The sequence below is a fragment of the Phaethon aethereus genome (assembly GCF_964289735.1).
Source record: "Phaethon aethereus genome assembly, chromosome: 3".
NCBI classification, from domain to species: Eukaryota; Metazoa; Chordata; class Aves; order Phaethontiformes; family Phaethontidae; genus Phaethon; species Phaethon aethereus.
In genome coordinates this window covers 41338720-41361679 of record NC_138576.1, presented here as the reverse complement: position 1 = coordinate 41361679, position 22960 = coordinate 41338720, and the positions used below count along the sequence as shown (strand labels likewise).

Below are 22960 nucleotides of genomic sequence, written 5' to 3'. Positions count from 1 at the left end.
CAGCTAGGCTTACAGAGGGGAACATGATTTTAAAGGCTGTAAAAACTTTTTTTTTTTAATAGATTCATCAAAAGTAGAGCTCACTTTCCTTCTCAAGAAGGAGGTAGCCGAACCAAGACCCAGCTGAATTTAAGATACAGATAACTACAAAACACAGCTAGGAGGAAAACCACAGGTTCAAAGTGAAGGATTTAGAGGGAGGTAACAGAAAAATCCCGTAGCGCAACTGCTGTCTCTCAAGGCAGTCAGTCACCTTTTTCGTCTTCAATAACAAAATCTTTCGGTAACAAAACCCAAAGCAATTCCCAGAGTGGCAAAGCAGATGTCCCTGCATATTCCTTCTTCTTTGGCCTGACAGAAGCCACCTTGGCCAGAAAAGGGTTAACAAAGAGGTCTCTCAGCTTCTTGGGAGCCCTTGATGGGTCTGGAAGTACGAGGAGTTGAACAGAAAAATGCAACTAGAATATTAATAAGGGTCCATGGTGGAAAAAGGGCACCGCCTGGTATGTACCCTCCCACCACGTGTTCTGCAGTTTGGTTAATGGGATACCGCTTCGGAAATGTCAGGCACACAAAAGTAGCAGGAGGAGCTCACTGCAGAAGGCCTCAGTGCTGGAACAGGAAAGTACCCACCTGTACAGTTTGCTCAAGGTAAAGGCTCACAGGGGACCACCTCACATGCTAAGGAAATGCCACAACGCCCACCTGCCCTCCAGCCGCACTCACAGCGGCACCAGCCAGCATGCTGCCAAGGGTCACCTCCAACCTGCGCGCGGGGCTCTGCGGCAAGACTGGGCTTGTTCAGGTTGAGATGTCCTTTTCTCCATGTGTGTAAGAACCCATTGATTTTAGACTTTCCATTCCCTATTTTGAGTTCAGCAGCCTATAATAAATTAATGTTATATAACGTACTTTGCAATATAGTGACATTTAATTTTTGAATGCACCTTAAATAAACCAGTCCTGCTGACTAGTCAAGAAAACCCCACCAGCTCTGGCTAACCTGGAGTTATACGTACTGACTGGCAAGCTGGTGCTGGTACATTCACTATCTGCTGTCTGCTGCCAAACAGTAGAGGTAATGGCCGAGTTCTTCCTGCCTTTCTCTTGGCAGAAGCACTCGTTTCACTTTTTCTCCTCCATCTAGCTACTGATTTTTTTTTTCCCATTTCTAAGAAAGAGTATATTAGCATCCAAGGATTATTTTGGCTAGTATTTTACAAATTCCTTTATTAAATAAAACCCTTCGATGACTGCTTTATCAGATCTTTCTTGCATTAAAATTATTTTACTTGCACCAGTGTTAATTATCAACTTTCAACAGATCAAGAGATCAGCTTTTTCTTTTCACATACAATACATTACGCCTTCTGTTTAAAAAATCAAAGACAAACTCCTCTTTTCACTTAATCAAAGAAAAGAGAGAAGTGAGCTGAACTATCATGTAAATTTCTAAAGCATTCACCAGTGTTGACTCCATGTCTAAGTTAACTGCATGTCTTCTGACATACTGTGGAGATCGCAGACAACAATTCTTAAAATCACTTTTATGTTCCCATGCATCTTAATTGCAATTTATTTGTACAGGCATGGCATTTTATAAAGGAACTTAAATTGGATTAAATAGCAAGACACACATTCATCCATTATGTCAATGGACAGAGGGAAAAACAGCAGTTGCCTTGAAAAGTTCTGTGGCTGATGTGCTGATTTCCTTCCTTACGTTGTCAGTCCCACTTGGAAGTTTTCCTTCTCATATACCTGGATCCCTCACTGTCGATTGCTTCACAGAGGTCCTTTTTATTCTCTACGGTTGCATGCAAATAACCAAGGTAGGCCACACAGAGGGTAATTGTTATGAGTCCAAATGTCATCACAGGTTTGTTCTGACAAAAAAAACCCCACAAACGTTAGTACATTTTTAGTCAAAACAGTTTTCATCCATCACAAACATTACATTCTTCAGTGTTGGCTTAGAAAGTGAACAGTAAACTATTGTGGCATCTGCAAAAATCATCATGAATGGACATGCAAAACCAATTACTAAAGGTAACGATTACAGACTTCTAACACAATTCAGAGGGATATACTACTGGGACAATGTACCCGGCTCCTGCCAAGCAACCTTAATTATTTTCCTCTAGAGGAGATGATATATTATCGTCACAACATCTACTTTTATTATATGCACAAAATTTCATCCAGTCTTGCTGGGTTCTGCTAGTGTAAATAAAACCTGAGTATCATCAACTTAATTATAAAAGCAAGAAAAATAAAAAATACTAAAACGCTACCAAAATCCCCTCTTTTCATATCAAAAAGCTTACATTTTATGACTTGTTCCCTTTTAAATGTTAAACGAGGACTCCTGTTACTTAACCTGTCCATTTACATGGGTACGATGCCTGTAAACAGTCTTTCTGAAAGCAATTTGGCTAGGTGCAAAAGAATCAGACAATATAACAGTGACACAAAAGCTGGAATAAACAATGTAATGTTCTGAGCTCTTAACAGAGTGGAAAAAAAGTAAAAATATTTTTAGTTACATTAATGAGTGACTTGCATAAGAAGACATGGTTATATAATGCACACAGAATTGCAATGATTATTTTAAAGCAACTGTGTCTCTCCAAGCATATTTAACTTCTCTCAGAATGAGCCTCTTACAGGTTTAATGAAAAGCTCTGGGTTCACAGCTCGGAAGAGCATTGTTGTTTGAACATTCCTCAGTCCTGGTTTTCTCTCTTTGGGTGTTTCATTTTCATTTGGAGTTTTGGCAGAAGACATATTAATTATTGTTGAATACTTCCTAAAAACAGAATGAAAAATAGATGTTACTTTTATAAAAAAACCTAAAAGAAATACATTCACCGAATACGAGTTCACACTCAGCTTGTCTTCTTACAACATGAGTTTTTGTGTATATATTAAACAATTGCCCTTGGTGTTACCTAATATTCCCAGCCTAAGCACACTGATTTTCAATCTTTTCAATTTTGTGCACCCTAAAATTAACTTCTGGAGATGCACATCTTTATACAACAAATGAAGCCTCCTGATAATGGGCTTGGGGCTTTTTACTGCCTTTGGCTAATGCTTAAGCTACCTGTGGACCAAGCAGCAGTCTTCTGGCTAAAACCACAGTATCAGGGGACATTCTTTTTTTCTTTTTTTAAAAATAACCTATGTGTGACAGGACAGCCTGCAGCCTGTTTTAGTGTAGTGGTGGTATCCACCCACCCCAGCAGTCCTAAGACTCAGGTCTCATTTTCATGTATGAGGGCCAGGTCACCTGCAAGATGCCACCTGAGCAAAGGTGAACAAAGCCTGCCCGGTTAATTCTGCTTACTGGTGGGATAGGCAGACACGGTACTAAGGACACCCCTGCCCCGTAGTTTACACGGCTGGAGCACAGCTGGGTGCTCCGGGGCAGGATCCACAAACCCACTCCAGCAATCGCCCCGGGCCTCCTCCAGCAAGGCCCCAGACACAGCAAGGAGGTCAGGGTAGCATGGAGGTCGGCTAAAGGAGACCACACAGGCACAAGGCACTGCCAGGCACAGGGCGGAGTCAGCGCCAGTCCATACGTGAGGCGCAACCGCCCAGCAGCTCTGCCGGACTCCCCCGTACCGGCCCTGGAGCAGCACAAACCGTGAGGGCGGCGAGGGGAAGGGCAGCATCCTCCCCCCGGGCGGTGAGAGGGACTCCTGACGCCACTACCGGCTTTAGGCCGGGGACGAAGGGGACAAGTTTCCCAGAGGAAGAGCCCGGCGGAGACGCTCGGGACATAACGAGCAAGCCAAGGCCAGGCCAGGCCGTCGCGCTCCAACAGCGCCTCAAGGGACGGCGGGTGACAGTTAACTCCTCGCGGCCCCTGACCCCCGTCCCCCGCCGGTACTCACCCGGCGCCAGGAACGGGGCCTCCCCCGTGGAGGGGCGGGGCCAGCCCCCGCCAGCGCGCTTGCGCCCCCTCATGGGCGGAGGCCGCCGGCGCGGGCCGGGGGGCGGCCAGGCCCCGCCCCACCCGTTCTCAGGCAGACGGCGGAGCGGGGCGGGGCGGGGAGGTGAGGGAACATGTCTACCTTGGCCGGGGCTGTGGGTCTTTTTCCCCAGGCATAGTTCCCGATACTAAGCGGGAGGTGAGGGAAGAAGCTGGCTCGGTGGGAAGAGGCGCAGTTCACCGCTGAGCCACTGTTGAGCGCCCGGGCGGGCGCCATGCCCCACCACCCCCGGCCCGGGAGCAGGCGTTGGCGGGAGGGCGTTGACCGTTGGCCCGCGGTAACGGCCAGTCGCTGGTGACCCCTTGTAAAATCCCCGAGAGCTGTACGAGATTCGTCCAGCTGGTGCAAATCTTGGTAGTCGGGCGAGAAGCAATTATATTTTAAATGTGGGAAATGGACAAAGAGAAGCGGTGAGATTCCCCCCTCTGCCGATCCCAAGTGCCGGGACGATGAGCGGGAAGGGGTGTTTCATGCGGAGATGGGTCTCCGGAAGTGCGGTCGTTTGAGCAGAAAAATACGCTGCGATTTAAGCATCCAGTTCCTGGTATTTAGATCTGAATTCAAGATTTCAGGCGTCTGGAAACTCCTGGTCGCGTAAATGCTGCTTTGTGGCGGTGTTTTGTTTTCTATTATTTATAAACAGTAAAATTAATAAAATTACCTAGAGTCCAGAGGAAATGAAGCCCATGCGGTCGCATCCACCTGCTGTCAGTCTCTGCTGATTTCGATGCCATTAGGCAGTTTCAGCCACGTTAGAAAGAACAGTAGAAACTTCAAACTTTGGAAAAAACAATACCTGGGGGGTAGGGAGAGACCCAGATTAGTGCTCCTCTAGGTAACAGGAGGTAATATGCGATGGGTAATATTACAGCTATTTAGCTGCAGCCAGCTGGCGGATTAGTACAAACGTAGTTCTGGACTCACTAACCGCAGCTCACGCTTTTCTGCATCTGGAGGGTGTGTGAGAGGGCTTCAGTGGAGTATCTGGTTATTGCAGCCATGGAGGCAGAGGGGGACAAACATAAATGTAGAGGTATGCAGGCTCTCAGAGCCACTTGCTCCATGTTTTCTTTTGCAGTAATCAAACTGCTTTTTTTTTTTTGGAAAGATGGCAGAGCAATATTGCAGGTTAACTTGTCCCTTCTAAATCCAGGTGGAGTATCTAAAGAATTTCTTTGCTGTGTGTAAATATCATGAGGTGAGAAAAATAGTAAGGAAATAAATTTTGGTGTCAAGAGAGGATTGAGTGGTATGTCTGGGTTTTGTTTCAACATGTAGTTCACAACATCACATCTGCTAATCTGGTAGCTATTGTTTTGGCAGCATATGCCACACAGCTGATTTTGTTTGGAAACCATTGAGCAGAAAAAAAGTCGCTTTGAGCAAAAGTTCCTGCTCTGGTTTGGATGTTTGTGTAACTGAAAGAAGCCGATACAAGGTTTTTGCATGAGCCTTGGTTTTTGGGAAGATAGCTTGGTTTTCTTGAGGCAAGGGGGAGTTTTTACAATACTGTATGGCACGTTCTGCATACAGTGCCCAAATAATTGACACATTGTATATGGGAATGCAAAACATTTACACCACCGCACTGAGAAGTGCACCAGTTTATCAGCATGTGTACCTCTTTCCCAGCAGTTACTGTCATTAACTGACCCCATCCAGGCAGATAAAACTTCTGACCCCAAGTCAGCCAGGGTCATGATAGTATTTTATGGATCGTGGTAGGATGGGTTTATGCCAGAACACATTTGCCTGATAATGGTGGCAAGGATTGTTAGACTGCTGCTAGTTCTCTAGCACTTCCCATCTTTCTTACAAAGGGCAGGTAAATCCCAGACATCATTGACACGGGAAGAAATCATACACAGTACAAAGAGCACCATCAGCTAGAGAGAAAATATTCACTGTACGAAGAGCTGTGGGATAAGGCTTTACGCAGAGAAAGAGAAGAAGCAGAGAGGGACTTAAAAACGAGACTGGGTTTTGATGTGAGTGCTGGTACTCGGTGTGCGCTGAGCAGGTGCCAACTAATCAGATTAACTCTGCAGTGAAGAAAAGCTTGGACTGCTTGCTGCTCCTAGTTTTGCTTTATGACTGTGGGAAAGAGTCTTATTTTATCTTTAATGTGAATAGTGTGTTGCTATCATCTGACCCAACAGGATGTTGAAACGCTCAATCCACCAAGGCTTATAAAGTTGTCTGGCATCTTTTTATAGAAGAGACTCTATAAAGGGTAGAACTGTAAACATCTGTGGTATTTCTGAGTCACCCATCCTCTTAATATCTGAGTATCTCTCCTGAAAAGTAGCCACACAAAACCCTTCCTTTTCCAAACCAAAGGCTGTTACTGAGATTTATTTTACCTTTAAATAAATTCCTTTGGGATTCTGCATTCGGTATTGTGCTGTCTGCCATGGCCATTCAGAATTTAATAGCAGTTTCTGCTTTTCTTAAGACTCACATCCCCTTATCGTTTGAGCTGCAGAAGAGCCTCTGTAGGGAACAGAGCAAATCTGATACTGTGTCCCACAGATGTCGTTAGGATGCAACAGGCAGCCTAACGAAGTCTGGGGAGCAGCAGCATGCCTCCGTGCTTTTGTTGATTCACCTCACAGTTCCTGCTTATTTCAAGTACCACAAAGGAACAGAGCTTCACGTTGTCTTCAAAATAAAGATGTGATGCTTCGAGCTACCGATAAACTTACTCCTGCTTGAGAGACACACAGTTACAGAGCTGTTGGGGACACAAAAAATTCTTTTGTTCAGCACTGGTATGACTTGTGGTGAGAGGGGCAACTTCCATCACGTGTTAGAGTTTTCATACGTGAATGTCTAGTGTGTATTTGCATTTCTGTTTTGCCTGATTTCTAGAATGCTTTTTAGACTGTAAGTTTCATGATATTTTAATTTGAGTTAACAGTTGGGGTTTTTTTTTGTCCTGAACAAGTCTGGAGGAGAAGGGAAAGCAAAAAATTAGGAATTACAAGTACTTCCTCCACCTTACAGCTAATGGTGAGGGGAACAATTATTGCACTGAGGCATGTGAAACAGTATTGTCATATTAAGGACATAAATGCAGAAGAAGAAACAAACAGATCTCCAGCTGGACAAGGGTGGCACTGAGAACTTTCTGTGCGGTTGTTGCTCAGCTTATGTCGGTCTCAAGAGCCTTTATGCTGCTTTTCAGCTCTTATCACTCATTTGTATCCTTCCCATTGAAAGAAAGCAGAGTTTTCAGGCAGCAGCATGCAGTGGTTGGGACCCTAGCACTGACAACCCAAAAAGCTTTAAGGCAATATGCATTTTAAAAACAAAAATCTGTTAGAGTGACTCTTCTATGTTTCATAGCATTATGTATATGTCTTCTGTAACACTTGTTAGCCAACTGTGTCTCTGAGAGACAGGGACAAACAAATCACCCAGCCGTGCTTGCCAGCAAAGATTAAAGCAATTGTTATTCTTCAAATACTGATCAAGCTTATAAATCTTTTTAACTGAATTCAATATGGAAGGGAGAAGGTGTTTTGTTTGGTTCTACTTGCATTAATGAGTGGGCAAATTGTTTCTGACTGGGAACAGAATAATATCAAAACCCAAAGCATCCCCTCTGGAAAGAAAAAGCCAGTTTCTCATGAAAAGGAAAAGCAGAGAAACGAGTGCAGCACTGAATTTGCTCACTACAGCAATACACAGCCAGATACCTTAGAGTGGGGTTTAAAAACACACTTGAGCTAATCTAAGACTGCATCTCCAAAATGGAGGGCAAGGGGAGACCTGTTTTCACTTGCGCTTGCTGTGGCCTTCCTTGCATGAGGATTCAGCATTTCTCAGCCTTGGAGTAAGCTGATTTTGCTCCCTGCTCTAGCTGAAAATGAACATTGCCAGTAAAGAAAAAAGAAGAACAAAGTTTATTTTTCAGTGGGATGGGTGAGACACTGCTGTAAGCAGAGCAATGCAGTTGGGGAGGCAGCTGGAAGTGGGGGCACGGACCAGGAACTAACCTCTGCCTGCAACACCAGGGTTGCCAATCAGCTGAAGCTGTGATAAATTAAAATCCTTCAGCTAGTGTCCTCTGATCTAGGCACCCTTCAGATCTCAGGCAGGGCACACAGCTCCTAGGAAGACTCTGGGAGGGTAGGAATTTCGCAGGTTTAACAGAGCAAACTCTGTAGTGAGGGACTCTGACACTCTGTAGTCTGGAGCTCTTCAGATTTTCTGCACCTTACAGTTGTCTTTTCATATATAAATACCACCATGTAACAAAATACAGTAGAGAGTGGCAGCTTCTAACATTTATATACCAGATACGATGGGGATATAACTGTGGGTGTCATAAAGATGCTTAAATAACTTTGACATTTAAATGATGGGTTTGTAACCACACAGTTCCAATTAATAAAAAAATGGGTTGCTGAAGCATTTTTCTTTTCCGTCTCTATAGGACAGCTCAGATGCCTTTAATGCCATAATAAAATTTAGATTTAAAGTTAAATTTTAGCTTTCTCAGTACTACAGCTAATTACAATATTCCAACAGTGGTTTTGGCCTTTGAATCACTGATGGGAACTGAACATTATTCAGCCTGCCGCAGCTTTTGTCGGGCATTCAGCAGCAGTGCTGGGAGGAGGGCACTCACCTGGCAGGCGCTGGGAGGCTCTGCGCTACCTGCAGTCCAGCTCCCAACTCTGGCACCTTAAGTCATCACCCTCGGGAGGCATCAGCTTCTCTGGGACAGTACCAAGCTCCTGGTTCAGGCACGTGTGTTAGGATGTGTGATACCCTCCTCTCTGTAAAACTACTGAACATTCACTTACAATTCCCAGATAAAAGCCACAGTAAGTTTAAGCTAAACAAATTATACTACGAATGAATTCTGCTGTGAAGAATTCATTTAACAGGCCAGGAGTTCAGGCTTTCTTCTTCTTTTGCATCACTGCTTCCAGCAGCTGGCTGCTGTTTCTTCTGGAGCCCTCAGCACAGGAAAGACATGGACCTGTTGGAGCGGGTCCAGAGGAGGCCACAAAAATGATCAGAGGGCTGGAACACCTCTCCTGTGAGAACAGGCTGAGAGAGTTGGGGTTGTTCAGCTTGGAGAAGAGAAGGCTCCAGGGAGACCTTATTGCAGTCTTCCAGTACTTCAAGGGGGCTTCTAAGAAAGATGGGGACAGACTTTTCATCAGGGCCTGTTGTGATAGGACAAGGGGTAATGGTTTTAAACTAAAGGAGGGTAGGTTTAGACTAATAAGGAAGAAATTTTTCACACTGAGAGTGGTGAAACACTGGCACAGGTTGCCCAGAGAGGTGGTAGATGCCCCAGGTCCATGTCTTTGCTGCGCTGAGGGCTCCAGAGCTGGACGCAGGACTCCAGGTGGGGTCTCACTAGAGTGGAGCAGAGGGGCAGAATCACCTCCCTCGACCTGCTGGCCACGCTGCTTTGGATGCAGCCCAGGATACGGTTGGCCTTCTGGGCTGCAAGCACACATTGCCGGTTCATGTCCAGCTTTTCATCCACCAGTACCCCCAAGTCCTTCTGGGCAGGGCAGTTTCCTTGTATCTTTCTGATGACAGGATACACATTATGGTTCTGGTCTGAACAGTGTGCCGGAAGAGATGATCAGGTTTCACTTGTTTATACTACCTAGGAGACAAGCAGTTTCCATTTTCAAGGCTTAAAGCAGGAAGTCCCTTTCTTGGAAATGAATCGTTGATTGTTAATGCCACTAGAAAACTGGAGTCCAGCTGTGATCATTTACCAACAGGTAGGTAAGTTAGAGTTTCTTTCTATAAATTATTTCTATAAAATATAGTTTTACCTAATGACATTTTTCTAATGTCAGGCAGTCTTGATAATAGCCTCATGAAAGTGTCCCTTCAGCCAGCATAAACCACAGATACAATCCGGTTTTCATTGCACTACTGCAGTACTTTATAACTACTAAAGAGTTACAAACTGTGATGTGGCCATTGACGATCGCTTGTTCAAGTGGAAGTCTTCTGACTTTGTCAATTCATTTTTTTTACGAGCTGTCCAAAGCATTACAAGAGCCTGAATGAAGCAATAATACTTACTAATGCTGAAGATCATTTGCTGCAGAGGGAGAGAGTTATCTGTTGGCATGAAGATGATGAGAAATGCAGTAGTAGGTGTGTGGGCGAAATGTAGATATCATGACTTCCAAAAAAATTAAGTCATTTTGGCTACTTCTGAGTTTAATTTTTTTTAATTATACAGTTTACCAAAGTAACAAAGAAAACAGTGAACTGTGTCTGTCCTCTCTCAAAACCCATTCATTGCTGCAGAGGAGAGACCACAGCAATTAGCAGCTGGCAAAGCATCACACTCAGCAGCTGCTGGGCTGTTAAGTGGTGTTTGCGGTTTCCCTAAATACAAAACAAGATGGAATTTTGCCACCACTGGCTATAACAAAGAATGCCAAGCATGCTTAAGGTTAGGAAGCCTACTGAAGATGTATTTTAGAAGTGATGTTTTCAGAGAAGTCAATGTTGGCCAGTTAAGGTCCTGAAGCTCAGAGAGGAAGGAGATTTGTCCCAAGGCGCTGCAGAAGCCTATGTGAAAGTCAGGTGTAAAAGCCAAATCAGCCAGCTTTGGTCTAGTGCTAAATGACCAGCTGAGCCCTCTTCCACCTAGTCTTTTCCTTCCTGTACGTGGTTGGCAAATAAATACCTAGGCTGATGTTTTTACACACCACATGTATATTTTAAGCACTATTAATTGTATGCGGAATTCTATTTTTAATATCACAGTAGACATGTGCCCCAATGTGCCAAAGGGCTTATTACTTGCTCTGAGAGTATAAAAGTTAATAATAGGCATGAAATAGTGGGAGGTTAGAATCAGCAAGCTAAGGAAGATGAAAGCAAGGGACTGGGCTGTGAGAAACCATGGCTCTTTTCTTAGCTCTGCCTCTGATGTGATGTGTTGGGTGATGCTGGAGAAACCATATCACCTCTCTGGTGGACAACTCCTCCTCCACAGAACATGTTTTCTCTGTCTAGACTGTTGATGTTTTGAGGCGAGGACTCTATTTCTTATTACACGTTAATGAAGAGTTTATACCAATGAAGTTTAATCTAAAGTGTCTATAGGTTACTTTTTGATGACCTGTGAGAGAAGAGCAAGCTATTGCCAGTACGTTTACATCCACCATGCAGGGGCCTTCACTTCTACTGGAAGCATCTGAAGGATGAAATAGGTGGGAAACCTTTGGCTCACGTCAGCCTGAGAACCACAGGCTCTGCTGCGCTACCACTAACCGCAGTCATGGCAGAAGTGAACAACCTGGCCAGCACACAGACCAGGAGGGCTGTGTTTTTTCATGGGTTGTCAAACCTTACCTGGCTTGTTTCTGAAGAGCCTTAAAAAGCAATGAGTATCAATACTAGGTTAATATTACAGCTTTATTCATTTTATGATAAGAGACGGGTTCTCTGAACAGAGCAAGGTTAATTATAAGGTTATAAAAATTAACCTCTCTGTTTTCTTTTGTTGGCTCTTTCATAAGGACCTGGAAATCACCTTACATTTACACTCTCACCATTGAACAAGAAACAAAGGCATTGCAAGGTTAGTGGCTTGTAGCAATAGTTTTTCTGCTCCTATCACAGATCGTGACAGTTTGAATAGCTGGTGCATGTGCAGCTTAGTAGGGTGACTTTTTATACTGTACCTTACTGCTCTCAGGAGGTTTCCTGCTCCCTCTTCTTCTGCAGCGGAGCACTGGAATAGATGCACCACACTGGGCTGGGGGGCTAGTGCAGCTTCCATCAATTTAAGAGCAGACTGAAAAAACATCTGTCAGGAACAGTATATACACAAGGAAGCCCTCTTAGGGCAAGAGAATGAAGCAGGTAAGTGTTCCTCAGCCTGTGGACCTTATACCTCTGTCAGTGGGTAGTACATGAAACAAGCACAAAGGCTCAGCAACCATAAAACAGATGCAGACTTCCTTATATCAGCAAACAAAGAAAAAAAGAGGAAAATGCAGTTACTAAATGAATATCAGAAGTTAAGTGTCATTATTTGTTCGGTCATTTATGCAAACCATTGTGCCAACGCATTTTTTTCCTTTTCCTCATAACACTGACACGATCCTTGGTGTTTAAAAATAAAGCGCTTCAATGATGTTGTGATTAAATTGTAAAAAAAATTGAGAGGATGAACTCTCAAGATTACTACCAGCTCTGCTTTTTTATGATCCTATATCCTCCTCTGTGATTCTCTACTTCTGCTCTCTGCTTTATCTTCGCCACTATTTACAGTTCTCATTCTTCCCATCAAAAAAAAAAAAAAAGGTAAATTGTAGGTGCAGAATAATACTCCCATTAGCAGTGTTTATATCAGAAAAATAAAGTGTTTTTCCATCTCCCAGCCTGTGAAGGTAATTCAGCTTGCTTGTACAGAATTCATAGATCCACCGTTCCCAGGCTCGTGTTCTTTCTGTAATTTCTCACTGTTCCACCTCCATTTCTCGCAATACTGCACCTTCTTACTGTAATTTGCCTGCTCGCCAAGCTGCCTGCCCTTTTTGTGCCCCTAACACTTTGGAAGCTTTCCCCACTTCCTCTCTACTTAGTCAGTTTGTTCTTGCATTTTCTTACCTTCCCCCCCCGCCCCCATTTTCCTGTGCACAAAGATACCTTTTCTGCTTTCAAAGTAATTAAATTAGCAGAGCTGATTGATTGAAATCTAGGTGAAATAACTCCCTGAGCAACTATGCTTTTCAACTGATGTATTACTCAATGCACATCAGCCAACTTTCTGTAGACCTCACTGAACGACAGAAATGATTATTTGATTAATATATTCAACAACAATAGCATTATTCAAACACATTACTCAATAAATTACTTTCAGCACACTCAGAAGTTAATGATGCATTCAGGTTGCTCTGTTTGCTCAGCAGAGCACGTGTGCAGCCTTAAGGGGGGAAACTAAGCCACTGGTATGTGTGAGGGAAGCAGGGGATGTAGAAACTCTTCTGGTCATTTGTGTCTCTAGTGAGCAGGACAAAGGGTGTGTGTGGTGGTGGGTGTTTAAGTCACATCTAGGAAATAAATTATGTACACGAGGAGGAAGAGAGGTTACCTGCTCCATTTCCTGGCTGGCAGTAGAAGCTGCCCAGGCATTTGTTCTCATGCTCATCCCTGGTACTTCAGCTAGTAATGAGGACAACAAATCAACGTAACTCTGATCTTCAGCTTTTGTCCAAGTTGGGATGTGCATGTGTGTATGTGTATGGAGCAGGGTGTTGAAATAAATCTAAACCTGAAATCCCTGCTCTTCACTTCTTGCTCCATTCAACTTTTTCTTGATTACTTGGAGCAAGTAATCTTTCATTTACTGTTTAAGACTCTCTAGTGCCTCCTTTGTAATGTCCATTAGAGGCTAAGTCTTTTTGTGGTCTTTATTTCCATGGTGCCAAATAGATCCCCCTTTGACCCTTTGGTTGTTTTTTTAAACCTTTGAGTCATTTCGTTGTTAGCCTCAACACTGGACATGACCTTGATGCAAATTGATGTCATCTACATTTTCCACAATCTGTTCAATTTTTTAGCCGGTTCCCTTCCTGAGTCCCTTTGATTCAATCTGCACAAAATGAACCTCCTCTGAATACTAAGGCTGAAATCTCTCTTTGGCTACAAGGATTTGGATCACACCTTTTCCTCTCTTGTCCTTCTGTTAGTCAGAATGTAATTTTGCTGAAGCATCATGCCCTGACACCACTCTTGGCATCTGCTTCCACATGTATTGCCACTTCTAGAAGTGTTACAAAACCTCATACCACTGTCATCTTTTCCCTACTTCTCAACTGTGTGCTTACTTGAAGGTTTCTCTTACTTTTTGTTGTCTGTTCACCTTTCTCTAAATTTCATAGAGCCCATATGATGTTTTAGTCTTCTCTCACCTCAACTAACTTAACCTCTCATCAGTCTGTGCCTGTGCTGTTCCATGAAGTCAATTATCTCTTGTCCACCTGTTGAGTAACTCCTTATCTTTGAATGCCATTTTGCTTTTTCCCTTCCATATGTTCTTTGCAATGCTTCAGTGAATTAATTGTATCTTTGAAGGATACAAAATAATCAGTCAACAACTACAATCCTCTCTAGCAACAGTGGTGCAAAAAGCAAACATAACCTTTTAAAGGCACATTTGCAGCTCCTTTGAACAGAGGAACTGTGCTGGTTACAACCCAAACAATATGTATTGGCTTTGCGTGCCAAGGTTTTGGTAGTGGCAGAGGGATGCAGGGGTGGCTTCTGTGAGAAGCTGCCAGAAGCTTCCCCTGTGTCCCACCGACCCACGGCCACCAGCTCCAAGACAGACCCACCGCTGGCCAAGGCCGAGCCCGTCACTGATGGTGGCAGCACCTGTGGGGGAATGGAGTTAAAAAGGAGGGGGCGAAATGGCGCCACAGCAACTGCAGCCGGAGAGAGGAGTGAGAATATGAGAGAGAACAGCCCTGCAGCCCCCAGGTCAGAGCAGCAGGAGGGGCAGGAGCTGCTCCAGGCGCCGGAGCAGAGACTCCCCGGCAGCCCCTGGGGAAGCCCATGGCGAGGCCGGCTGTGCCCCTGCAGCCATGGAGCTCCACGGGGGAGCAGATCTCCACCCGCACCCGGGGAGGGCCCCACGCCGGAGCAGGGGGATGCCCGAAGGAGGCCGTGACCCCGTGGGCAGCCCAGGCTGCAGCCGGCTGCTGGCAGGATCTGTGGCCCCGTGGGGAGAGGAGCCCCGGCTGGAGCAGGGTTGCTGGCAGGACTTGTGACCCCGCGGGGGACCCAGGCTGGAGCCGTCTGTTCCTGAAGGACGGCACCCGTGGGGGGACCCAGGCTGGAGCAGTGCGTGAAGAACTGCAGCCTGCGGGAAGGACTCACGTGGGAGAAGTTCATGGAGGACGGTCTCCTGTGGGAGGGACCCCATGCTTGGGGAGTGAAGTTGGGCCTAGGAAGAAGGGAGAGGTGGGTGGAAGGCATTTTAAGATTTGGTTTTAGTTCTCATTATCCTACTCTGATCTGACTGGCAATAAATTAAACTAATTTCCCCAAGTCGAGTCTGTTTTGCCCGTGACGGTAATTGCTGACTGATCTCTCCCCGTCCTTATGTCGACCCACGAGCCTTTCGTTATACTTTCTCTCCCCTGTCCAGCTGAGAAGGGAAGTGATACGGTGCCTTTGGTGGGCACCTGGAGTCCACACAATACCATGAAAGAGGCTCTGTGGCCCTTTAGGCTTGTGGTTGAAGGTTGTCCTATACAACCATTTCTCAACATCAAGCGGAGGCTGCAAGTGGAAAAATATAACCAAAGCTCTGCAGACTTCTGGATGCAGAAGCACTGCTGCCCACAGGACATGCCCTGTGGTCCTTTAATAAATTTCAATTTCTCATCAACACAGCACATAGACCAGGAGCCACCTTTAGTCCCTTGAAATCCCTGCTGCCTCGCTGCCAGACTTCTAGGTACCAGAATGTGTTGCTGTCTTTCAAAATACCTTTCAGAAATGTCATCTGTCTGATCTTCTGGCTGGCTAGAATTTGCCCATTGCTCAGGATCTGCTGGAGATTTTAGTCAAATCCTGGATCCCAATTTTCTCTGGGCAGGACTTTCTTTTCCCCTTCATGTCCTTCTCCTCAACATGGGATTGGCAAAAGCAGGTATCAAGTTGTTCTTTTGTAATCCCTCTTGCTGCTCAGGTAAGGAAGTAGCAGCTCAGCTTTGGGAAAAAAGACCTCAGGGTAAATTTCTCAATCTATTTTTAGGTATCTCCACGGCCTTATTTCCACCAGTGCTGGTTCCCACTGATTTTAGTGCCTTGCTGGTGACCCAACATATTTTTTATTTCTGTCCCAACTTGCACAGCTGGAGGCTCAGAACTGGTGTAACTCCAGTCACAGACTGATAGGTGATATTAGGCTTTTTACATTAAAAAGCGGTGGTGCAGTTCTTATGACCATTAGCAAAAGCCCACTCACAGCCATACTCGTTTTTCATGGAATAACAAAATTCAGTCTTCCCTTCTGTAGTGCTTGTGCACATCTAAAAATCCTAGGAAAGGCTTTGGAGGTTTTCCTTCAAATCTGCTGCAGAGGCCAGCTCATCCAGAAGATGCACTCAGACATGTTAATATTCACACTCACTCATGTGAATGTTTTTGTGCTTTATTCCATAGCAGTGTCTTCATCCGTTGCTATTCGGCTCCTTTGAGGCTGATGTATTTACTGTGTATTACTTAAAAAGCATTAAAGCCCTAGTGCTGATGTCTTGAAGAGCTTGATTTAAACTTCTGCTTGAGCTCTAATTGCAGCCATGGAGGACAGAAATAGCTCTTTAATGACAAAGTCATCACCCTGCCACATATATTTAAAAGCATATAAGCATATGCCTGATAGGCTATAAGCCAATTGATATGCCTGTTACTCTGTTTTATCTGCAGCATAAAGGAGTAGCTTGGTAGCAATTCTTCATGAGAACATCTTTTTTTCAACATCCTTCCCAGTACCAATCAGCAATATATTAATTTCTGCAGCTGTCCCTTGGCTCCTCAGGTAGTTCACCAGTCCACCAGCTCTAATGGTAGCAGCGTAGGAATACCCAAATAGGCAAATAACCTTCTTTTCCAGCAGAAGTCTGGCCATAGGCAGAGGTCATGATGGGCTGCAGAACCAAGTGACAGCAAAAGAAGTACTGAGTTTTCCATCTGCGTTGAGCTTTGTGGTGCTGTGGTCTGATTACTACTTCTGCTCAAACTTGCCAGTTGATGAACTTGCTCAGCACTAACTGCAGCTACGGCAGTGGCAGTGGGATTTGCACGTGCCACTGCAGCCGCAGAGGAGCACGTTTTCTCTCCTGCTAGGCAGAGCTTGCAGGAGCAGTAGATGGGATGAGGACATGAAAAGGTAGAACGCACAGATCTGGAAACTTCTCACATTTCCCTCCTCATGTCTCCCAGGCATTCTGTCTCCTGGGAATATATCTACTTTTTGCTCTTACAAAACAAAGGAGCTTGGTATCCCCCAGGAGCCATGCAGACCTCAGGGGTGGGGCCAGGTGGGAAGGTGGCTGTGTGCTTGGTCTTGGTGGTTATCTTAGGTCTTCTTTTGACATTGAGGAGAGTGTGGCTGCCAGTGGCTCCTTAGGCAGCTCTTCCAAAAGAAGCATTTCAGCGCTAGGACGGGGCAGACTTGTGCGGAAAAAACCCTATAAAATAAAAGCATTTTTGGAGTAAAGTTCAGTGCATTTCTTAAATGATAAATAACACAACAAATAAAATCCAGTGAAGCAGGACAGGATTTAAAATATTGTACAAGTTTACTGGGAAGTGAGACAACAAACAAAAAGAAAACAATTTGCATTTTGGTAGTCAACTAATTATGGAACAGTTGGCTCCTATACATAAATTTGAAAGTGAAATCTGATTTGACTGTACTTAGTATTTGCATAACTGACAGTGCTAAGTTGAGTGTACCTTGGTGGTAGAGTGCTAGCCTGAACTCAATGGAGGAAGCTCTACCTGATGCTCAGGAGATCCTTGGGAAGAACAGGCACATTTACTTGCAGAGGACAGTTTAGCAGAATGATTAGGTTTCAGCCTAATTGACAAAACCTACTTTAACAGCAAATAAATTTTGTATAGTAGCCTCAGAAAGTAGAAATTATCAGAGCTAAAAGCAATTTGTTGTTGTTTTCCTTTTTAAATGCTTAATCATTTTAAATTGCTTCAGCTACTCATTATATTTCACCTTGAATGAACCTCTCATTTCACCCAAGAAAAAGCATCTCTCTGATTTTGTGTTTCTTTGCTACAGCATTTTCTTCCTTCCTTGAGGAGAAAAATGAGCTGGGGATTCCTACGTGATCTGCTGAGTGGAGTGAATAAATATTCAACAGCAATTGGAAGAATTTGGGTAGCAGTTGTATTCCTATTCCGCTTACTGGTTTACATTGCGGCTGCAGAAAACATCTGGAAATATGAACATGATGAATTTGAATGCAATATCAGGCAGCCTGGTTGTGAAAATGTTTGCTTTGACCATTTTTTCCCTGTCTCCCACATCAGACTTTGGGCTTTGCAATTAATCATGGTCTCCACCCCTTCACTCTTGGTTGTTTTTCATGTTGCTTACAGAGAGAACAGAGAGAAACGCCACAACCAGAAACTTTATAAAAGTCCAGGAGAGATAGATGGTGGATTGCTGTGCACTTATCTTATCAGCCTTGTTTTAAAAACAGGATTTGAAATAGTCTTTCTTGTTCTGTTTTATAAATTGTACAATGGATTCAAAGTACCACGTCTTGTGAAATGTGACATAAGACCATGTCCCAATACTGTAGACTGCTATATTTCCAAACCCACAGAGAAGATGATTTTCCTCTATTTTCTGGTGGCAACTTCATGCCTGTGCATTGTATTAAATCTAAGTGAACTGAGTTATCTCATTTTCAAATACTCCATAAAACGTTATATGAAGAGGTACACGAAGAAACGTCAGGGCTCAAAAAGCGATTGCCACAAATCAGAAATCATCGGTCACAAAAGCCCAGCAGCTGCAGGACGGTTCCACGACAGCTCTCCATCCTTGCCTTGGAACATTTAAGGCAAACGTGAAAAAAGCTCCCTGTTGACTTGAAAGAAGAAGAAACCACCGTCCCGTTACACGAGTTGTACTTGGTGAACTGCTTTTCCAACCAGTGCTTTACAGAACTAAAAGGATAGTTACATAGGAAATATTTTTTCTGTTAGTTCCCCCTTACTTGAGCAAATTCAGTCACATTACGTATGTTGTACATAGAATCATCTACATCTGTTCATGTTGAAATAAGAGGTGTAGAAGTCTGAAAATTCCATGAAGTTTTAATACCAAGACAGATGCTTATGACAAATCATGCTAAAAAAATTGTTCAAACAGTGGTGTTTTGAGTATTAAACAGAATTGCTTTGGTACAAGCAAAAAGTGGCTTTTTATATGCAGAGTTGGAAGAACCTGAGATTGATTAAGGCACTGAAGAGTAAGGACATTTGTCAGGTGGGTGGATCTGGTGACTGTTGGAATAGCAATTGGAAAGCGCTGGTATACAGTGGCTGCTGGTGCCTTGAAGTGACCGGGATGGTCACAAGCCCATTCCACTGGACTAGTGTAAAACATCTCAAAAAAGAAAAAATAAGAGATAAACACATCTAATTAAGCCGACAGCGATAGACAGACCAGGTTATTTAACTATTTGTGGAGCACCTCCTTCTGGAGGTATTTGAGCCCTTTACAGTTTTGAGAGTATTTACCATCAGAACACATCCTGTAAGAGAAGGTGCTTGCTCAAACTCACAGGCAGCGTGTACCAGAGTAGAGACTTAACTCCTGGTCACCTGCACCGAGCAGCTCCCGAGACATTAGGTTGTTCTTCTGTTCCGTAGCTGTGGCATTTAAGGGAAAAGATCATTCCCAACTGCTCTTTGTTATGTGCGTTGCTTGGGCTAAGAGGAAAAGAGCAGGAATTAGCTAAGATATGTCTTCTGTTGAACCCAGACTACTGAGATGACAGAAGTTAAGTGCCTTAAAAAGACTTATTTCAGGGTAGTGTTCTTGTGGTGGGTTAACCCTGGCTGGAGGCCAGGTGCCCACCAAAGCCACTGTATCGCTCTCTTCCTCGGCTGGACAGGGGAGAGAAAATATAACCAAAGGTTCGTGGGTTGACAGAAGGACAGGGAGAGATCACTCAGCAATTATCATCACCAGAAAAACAGACTTGACTTGGGGAAAATGAATTTAATTTACTGCCAGTCAAATCAGAGTAGGGTAATGAGAACTAAAACCAAGTCTTAAAACACCTTCCCCCCACCCCTCCCTTCTTCCTGGGCTCAACTTCACTCCCTATTTACCTCCTCCCCCCGAGCGGCGCAGGGGGACGGGGAATGGGGGCTGTGGTCAGTCCATCACACGTTGTCTCTGCTGCTCCTTCCCCCTCAGGGCAGGACTCCTCACACTCTGCCCTGCTCCAGCCTGGGGTCCCTCCCACAGGAGACCGTCCTCCACAAACTTCTCCCACGTGAGCCCTTCCCACGGGCTGCAGTTCTTCACGCACTGCTCCAGCCTGGGTCCCCCCACGGGTGCCGTCCTTCAGGAACAGACGGCTCCAGCCTGGGTCCCCCGCGGGGTCACAAGTCCTGCCAGCAACCCTGCTCCAGCCGGGGCTCCTCTCCCCACGGGGCCACAGCTCCTGCCAGCAGCCGGCTCCAGCCTGGGCTGCCCACGGGGTCACGGCCTCCTTCGGGCATCCCCCTGCTCCGGCGTGGGGCCCTCCCCGGGTGCGGGTGGAGATCTGCTCCCCCGTGGAGCTCCATGGCTGCAGGGGCACAGCCGGCCTCGCCATGGGCTTCCCCAGGGGCTGCCGGGGAGTCTCTGCTCCGGCGCCTGGAGCAGCTCCTGCCCCTCCTGCTGCTCTGACCTGGGGGCTGCTGGGCTGTTCTCTCTCACATATCTCACTCCTCTCTCCGGCTGCAGTTGCTGTTGCTGGTTTTTTCCCCTCCTTTTTAATTCCGTTCCCCCACAGGTGCTGCCACCATCACTGATGGTCTCGGCCTTGGCCAGCAGTGGGTCCATTTTGGAGCCGGCTGGCGCTGGCTCTGTGGGACATGTGAGAAGCTTCTGGCAGCTTCTCACAGAAGCCACCCCTGCAGCCCCCCGCTACCAAAACCTTGCCACACAGACCCAATACAGTTCTCTTTCCATTGCTGGGATGAAAGACCTTCAGACACACATTTGTACTGAGCCTGATTAAAACACACTATTTAGAGAAAAACACCACCTGAAGTAAGTGAAGCTGCCTGAATGATGAACTGATTTTATTATTTGTGCCAGGGAAAGAACAGGAACCAGTAGCAAAACCATGTTAACTATTTTTTTACTAAAAAAAAAACCAAACCCAACTTTGGTTAGAGAGTATTACTTTTAGAGACTCACAGAACAGTTTGGGTTGTAAGGGACATTTAAAAGTCACCTAGTCCAACCCCCCTGCAGTGAGCAGGGACATCTTCAACTAGCTCAGGTTGCTCAGAGCCCTGTCCAACCTGACCTGGGATGTTGCCAGGGATGGGGCATCTACCACCTCTCTGGGCAACCTGTGCCAGTGCTTCATCACCCTCAGTGTGAAAAATTTCTTCCTTAGATCGGTTTGAAATCTGCCCTCTTTTAGTTTAAAACCATTACACCTCACCCTGTCACTACAGGCCCTGCTAAAAACTCTGTCCCCATCTTTCTTATAGGACCTCTGTAAGTATTGGGAGGCTGCAATAAGCTCTCCCTGGAGCCTTCTCTTCTCCAGGCTGAACAACCCCAACTCTCTCAGCCTGTCCTAACAGGACAGGTGTTCCAGCCCTCTGATCATTTTTGTGGCCTCCTCTGGACCCGCTCCAACAGGTCCATGTGTTTCCTGTGCTGAGGGCTCCAGAGCTGGACTCAGGACTCCAGGTGGGGTCTCACCAGAGTGGAGCAGAGGGGTAGAATCACCTCCCTCGACCTGCTGGCCACGCTGCTTTGGATGCAGCCCAGGAGACGGTTGGCTTTCTGGGCTGGGAGTGCACATTGCCAGCTCATGTCCAGCTTTTCATCCACCAGTACCCCCAAGTCCTTCTGGGCAGGGCTGCTCTCAATCCCTTCATCCTCCAGCCTGTATTGGTACCGGGGGTTGCCCCAACCCAGGTGCAGGACCCTGCACTTGGCCTTACTGAACCTCATGAAGTTCACATGGGCTTGTCCAGGTCCCTCAGGTGTGTCAACCGCACCACTGAGCTTGGTGTCATCTCCAAACTTGCTGAGGGGGCATTCGATCCCACTGTCTATGTCACTGATTAAGATATTAAAGAGTACTGGCCCCAGTACAGACACCTGAAGGACACTACTCGTCACCGATCTCCATCTGGACATTGAGCCGTTGACCACTACCCTTTGAATGCAACCATCCAACCAATTTCTCATCCACCCAACAGTCCACCCATCAAATCCACCTCTCCAGTTTAGAGAGAAGTGTGTTGTGGGAGACAAACCGTGTCAAAGGCCTTACAAAAGTCCAGACAGACGACATTGGTAGCTCTTCCCTTGTCCACTGATGTGGTTACTCCATCAGCACTGGGGTAGCAGTTACACAACTAGCTTGCAGAACTAATGAATAAACTATGTGCTTTGGACTATGACTTTCAAGCTTTTTTGCTAAAATAAACCTGCTTTTATAGAAGGTGAAAATACATTTGCTGCTGTTGAACTTAACAGTGACAGCAGTCTCTCAGACACTAGCTTGACAACTTGTGGCCAGTTATAAGTTTTTACATCTCAACTGACGCTTGAATCAGTGTGTATCGAGGCAATGCGCTTTACACAATTCATAACACTTACTGTTAAATCTCTACATACGCAGGACTGCGGCTCATGACAGAAATGCGGTTATAAACTCTTTTGCAGCTACTGGACAAAACCCACCAGGCAGTGCCTGAAGCAAAACCATTGCCCATCAACCCTGGGTAACTGTGACCACCACTGTTTGAGTAACTCAGAACAAAACCCAAAATTATCTTAGCCCCTTTGTATGCTAATGCATCACTTTTTAAGACAATGGCAACACTATCAAAATAAAAAAATGCTTCCAAAATAAGCGTCTTTTAATTTTTGAGGAGAGATTTTTAGACAGTACATTAATGAAAAAGTATTTATTCATTGTTTTTAAATCAAGGTTTACTTGAGAGGAAACGAAGAGAAGCAAACACCATTTAGCCAACACAGGTTTCTAATTAAATTCATGCATTAGCTGCTCTCTAATAGAAAAATTACATTAAGTCAGGTCTTGAAGAGTTTTAGAGCATTCCCTAAAGCTCTGTAGCTGGTCAAAGCTTCCCACTTAGACAAAAAATTTTCCTGTGAAACAAGAGCCTGAATTCTTTGGAATGTATATTCAAGG

At 45.1% G+C, this 22960-nt stretch overlaps 2 protein-coding genes across 2 annotated transcripts; one reads left to right on the top strand and one right to left on the bottom strand.

Moving 5' to 3' along the window:
* Positions 1–1727: 1727 nt before the first annotated feature.
* Positions 1728–3683, bottom strand: SMIM8 (small integral membrane protein 8; the record flags this gene model as incomplete). Its single annotated transcript, XM_081998130.1, has 3 exons — positions 3652–3683; positions 2668–2809; positions 1728–1886 (listed from the first exon to the last, which is right to left on the bottom strand). Exons 1-3 carry the CDS (start codon positions 3678–3680, stop codon positions 1728–1730), a joined length of 330 nt encoding a protein of 109 aa, XP_081854256.1. The 5' UTR covers positions 3681–3683.
* Positions 3684–17802: 14119 nt separating this feature from the next.
* On the top strand, positions 17803–18622 carry GJB7 (gap junction protein beta 7). The gene has a single exon (XM_081997346.1). It carries the CDS (start codon positions 17851–17853, stop codon positions 18610–18612), a length of 762 nt encoding a protein of 253 aa, XP_081853472.1. The 5' UTR covers positions 17803–17850; the 3' UTR covers positions 18613–18622.
* Positions 18623–22960: the final 4338 nt, after the last annotated feature.

Excerpts from the sequence above, each read along its gene's own strand:
- GJB7 (XM_081997346.1), top strand. The coding sequence starts at position 17,851 with ATGAGCTGGGGATTCCTACGTGATCTGCTGAGTGGAGTGAATAAATAT.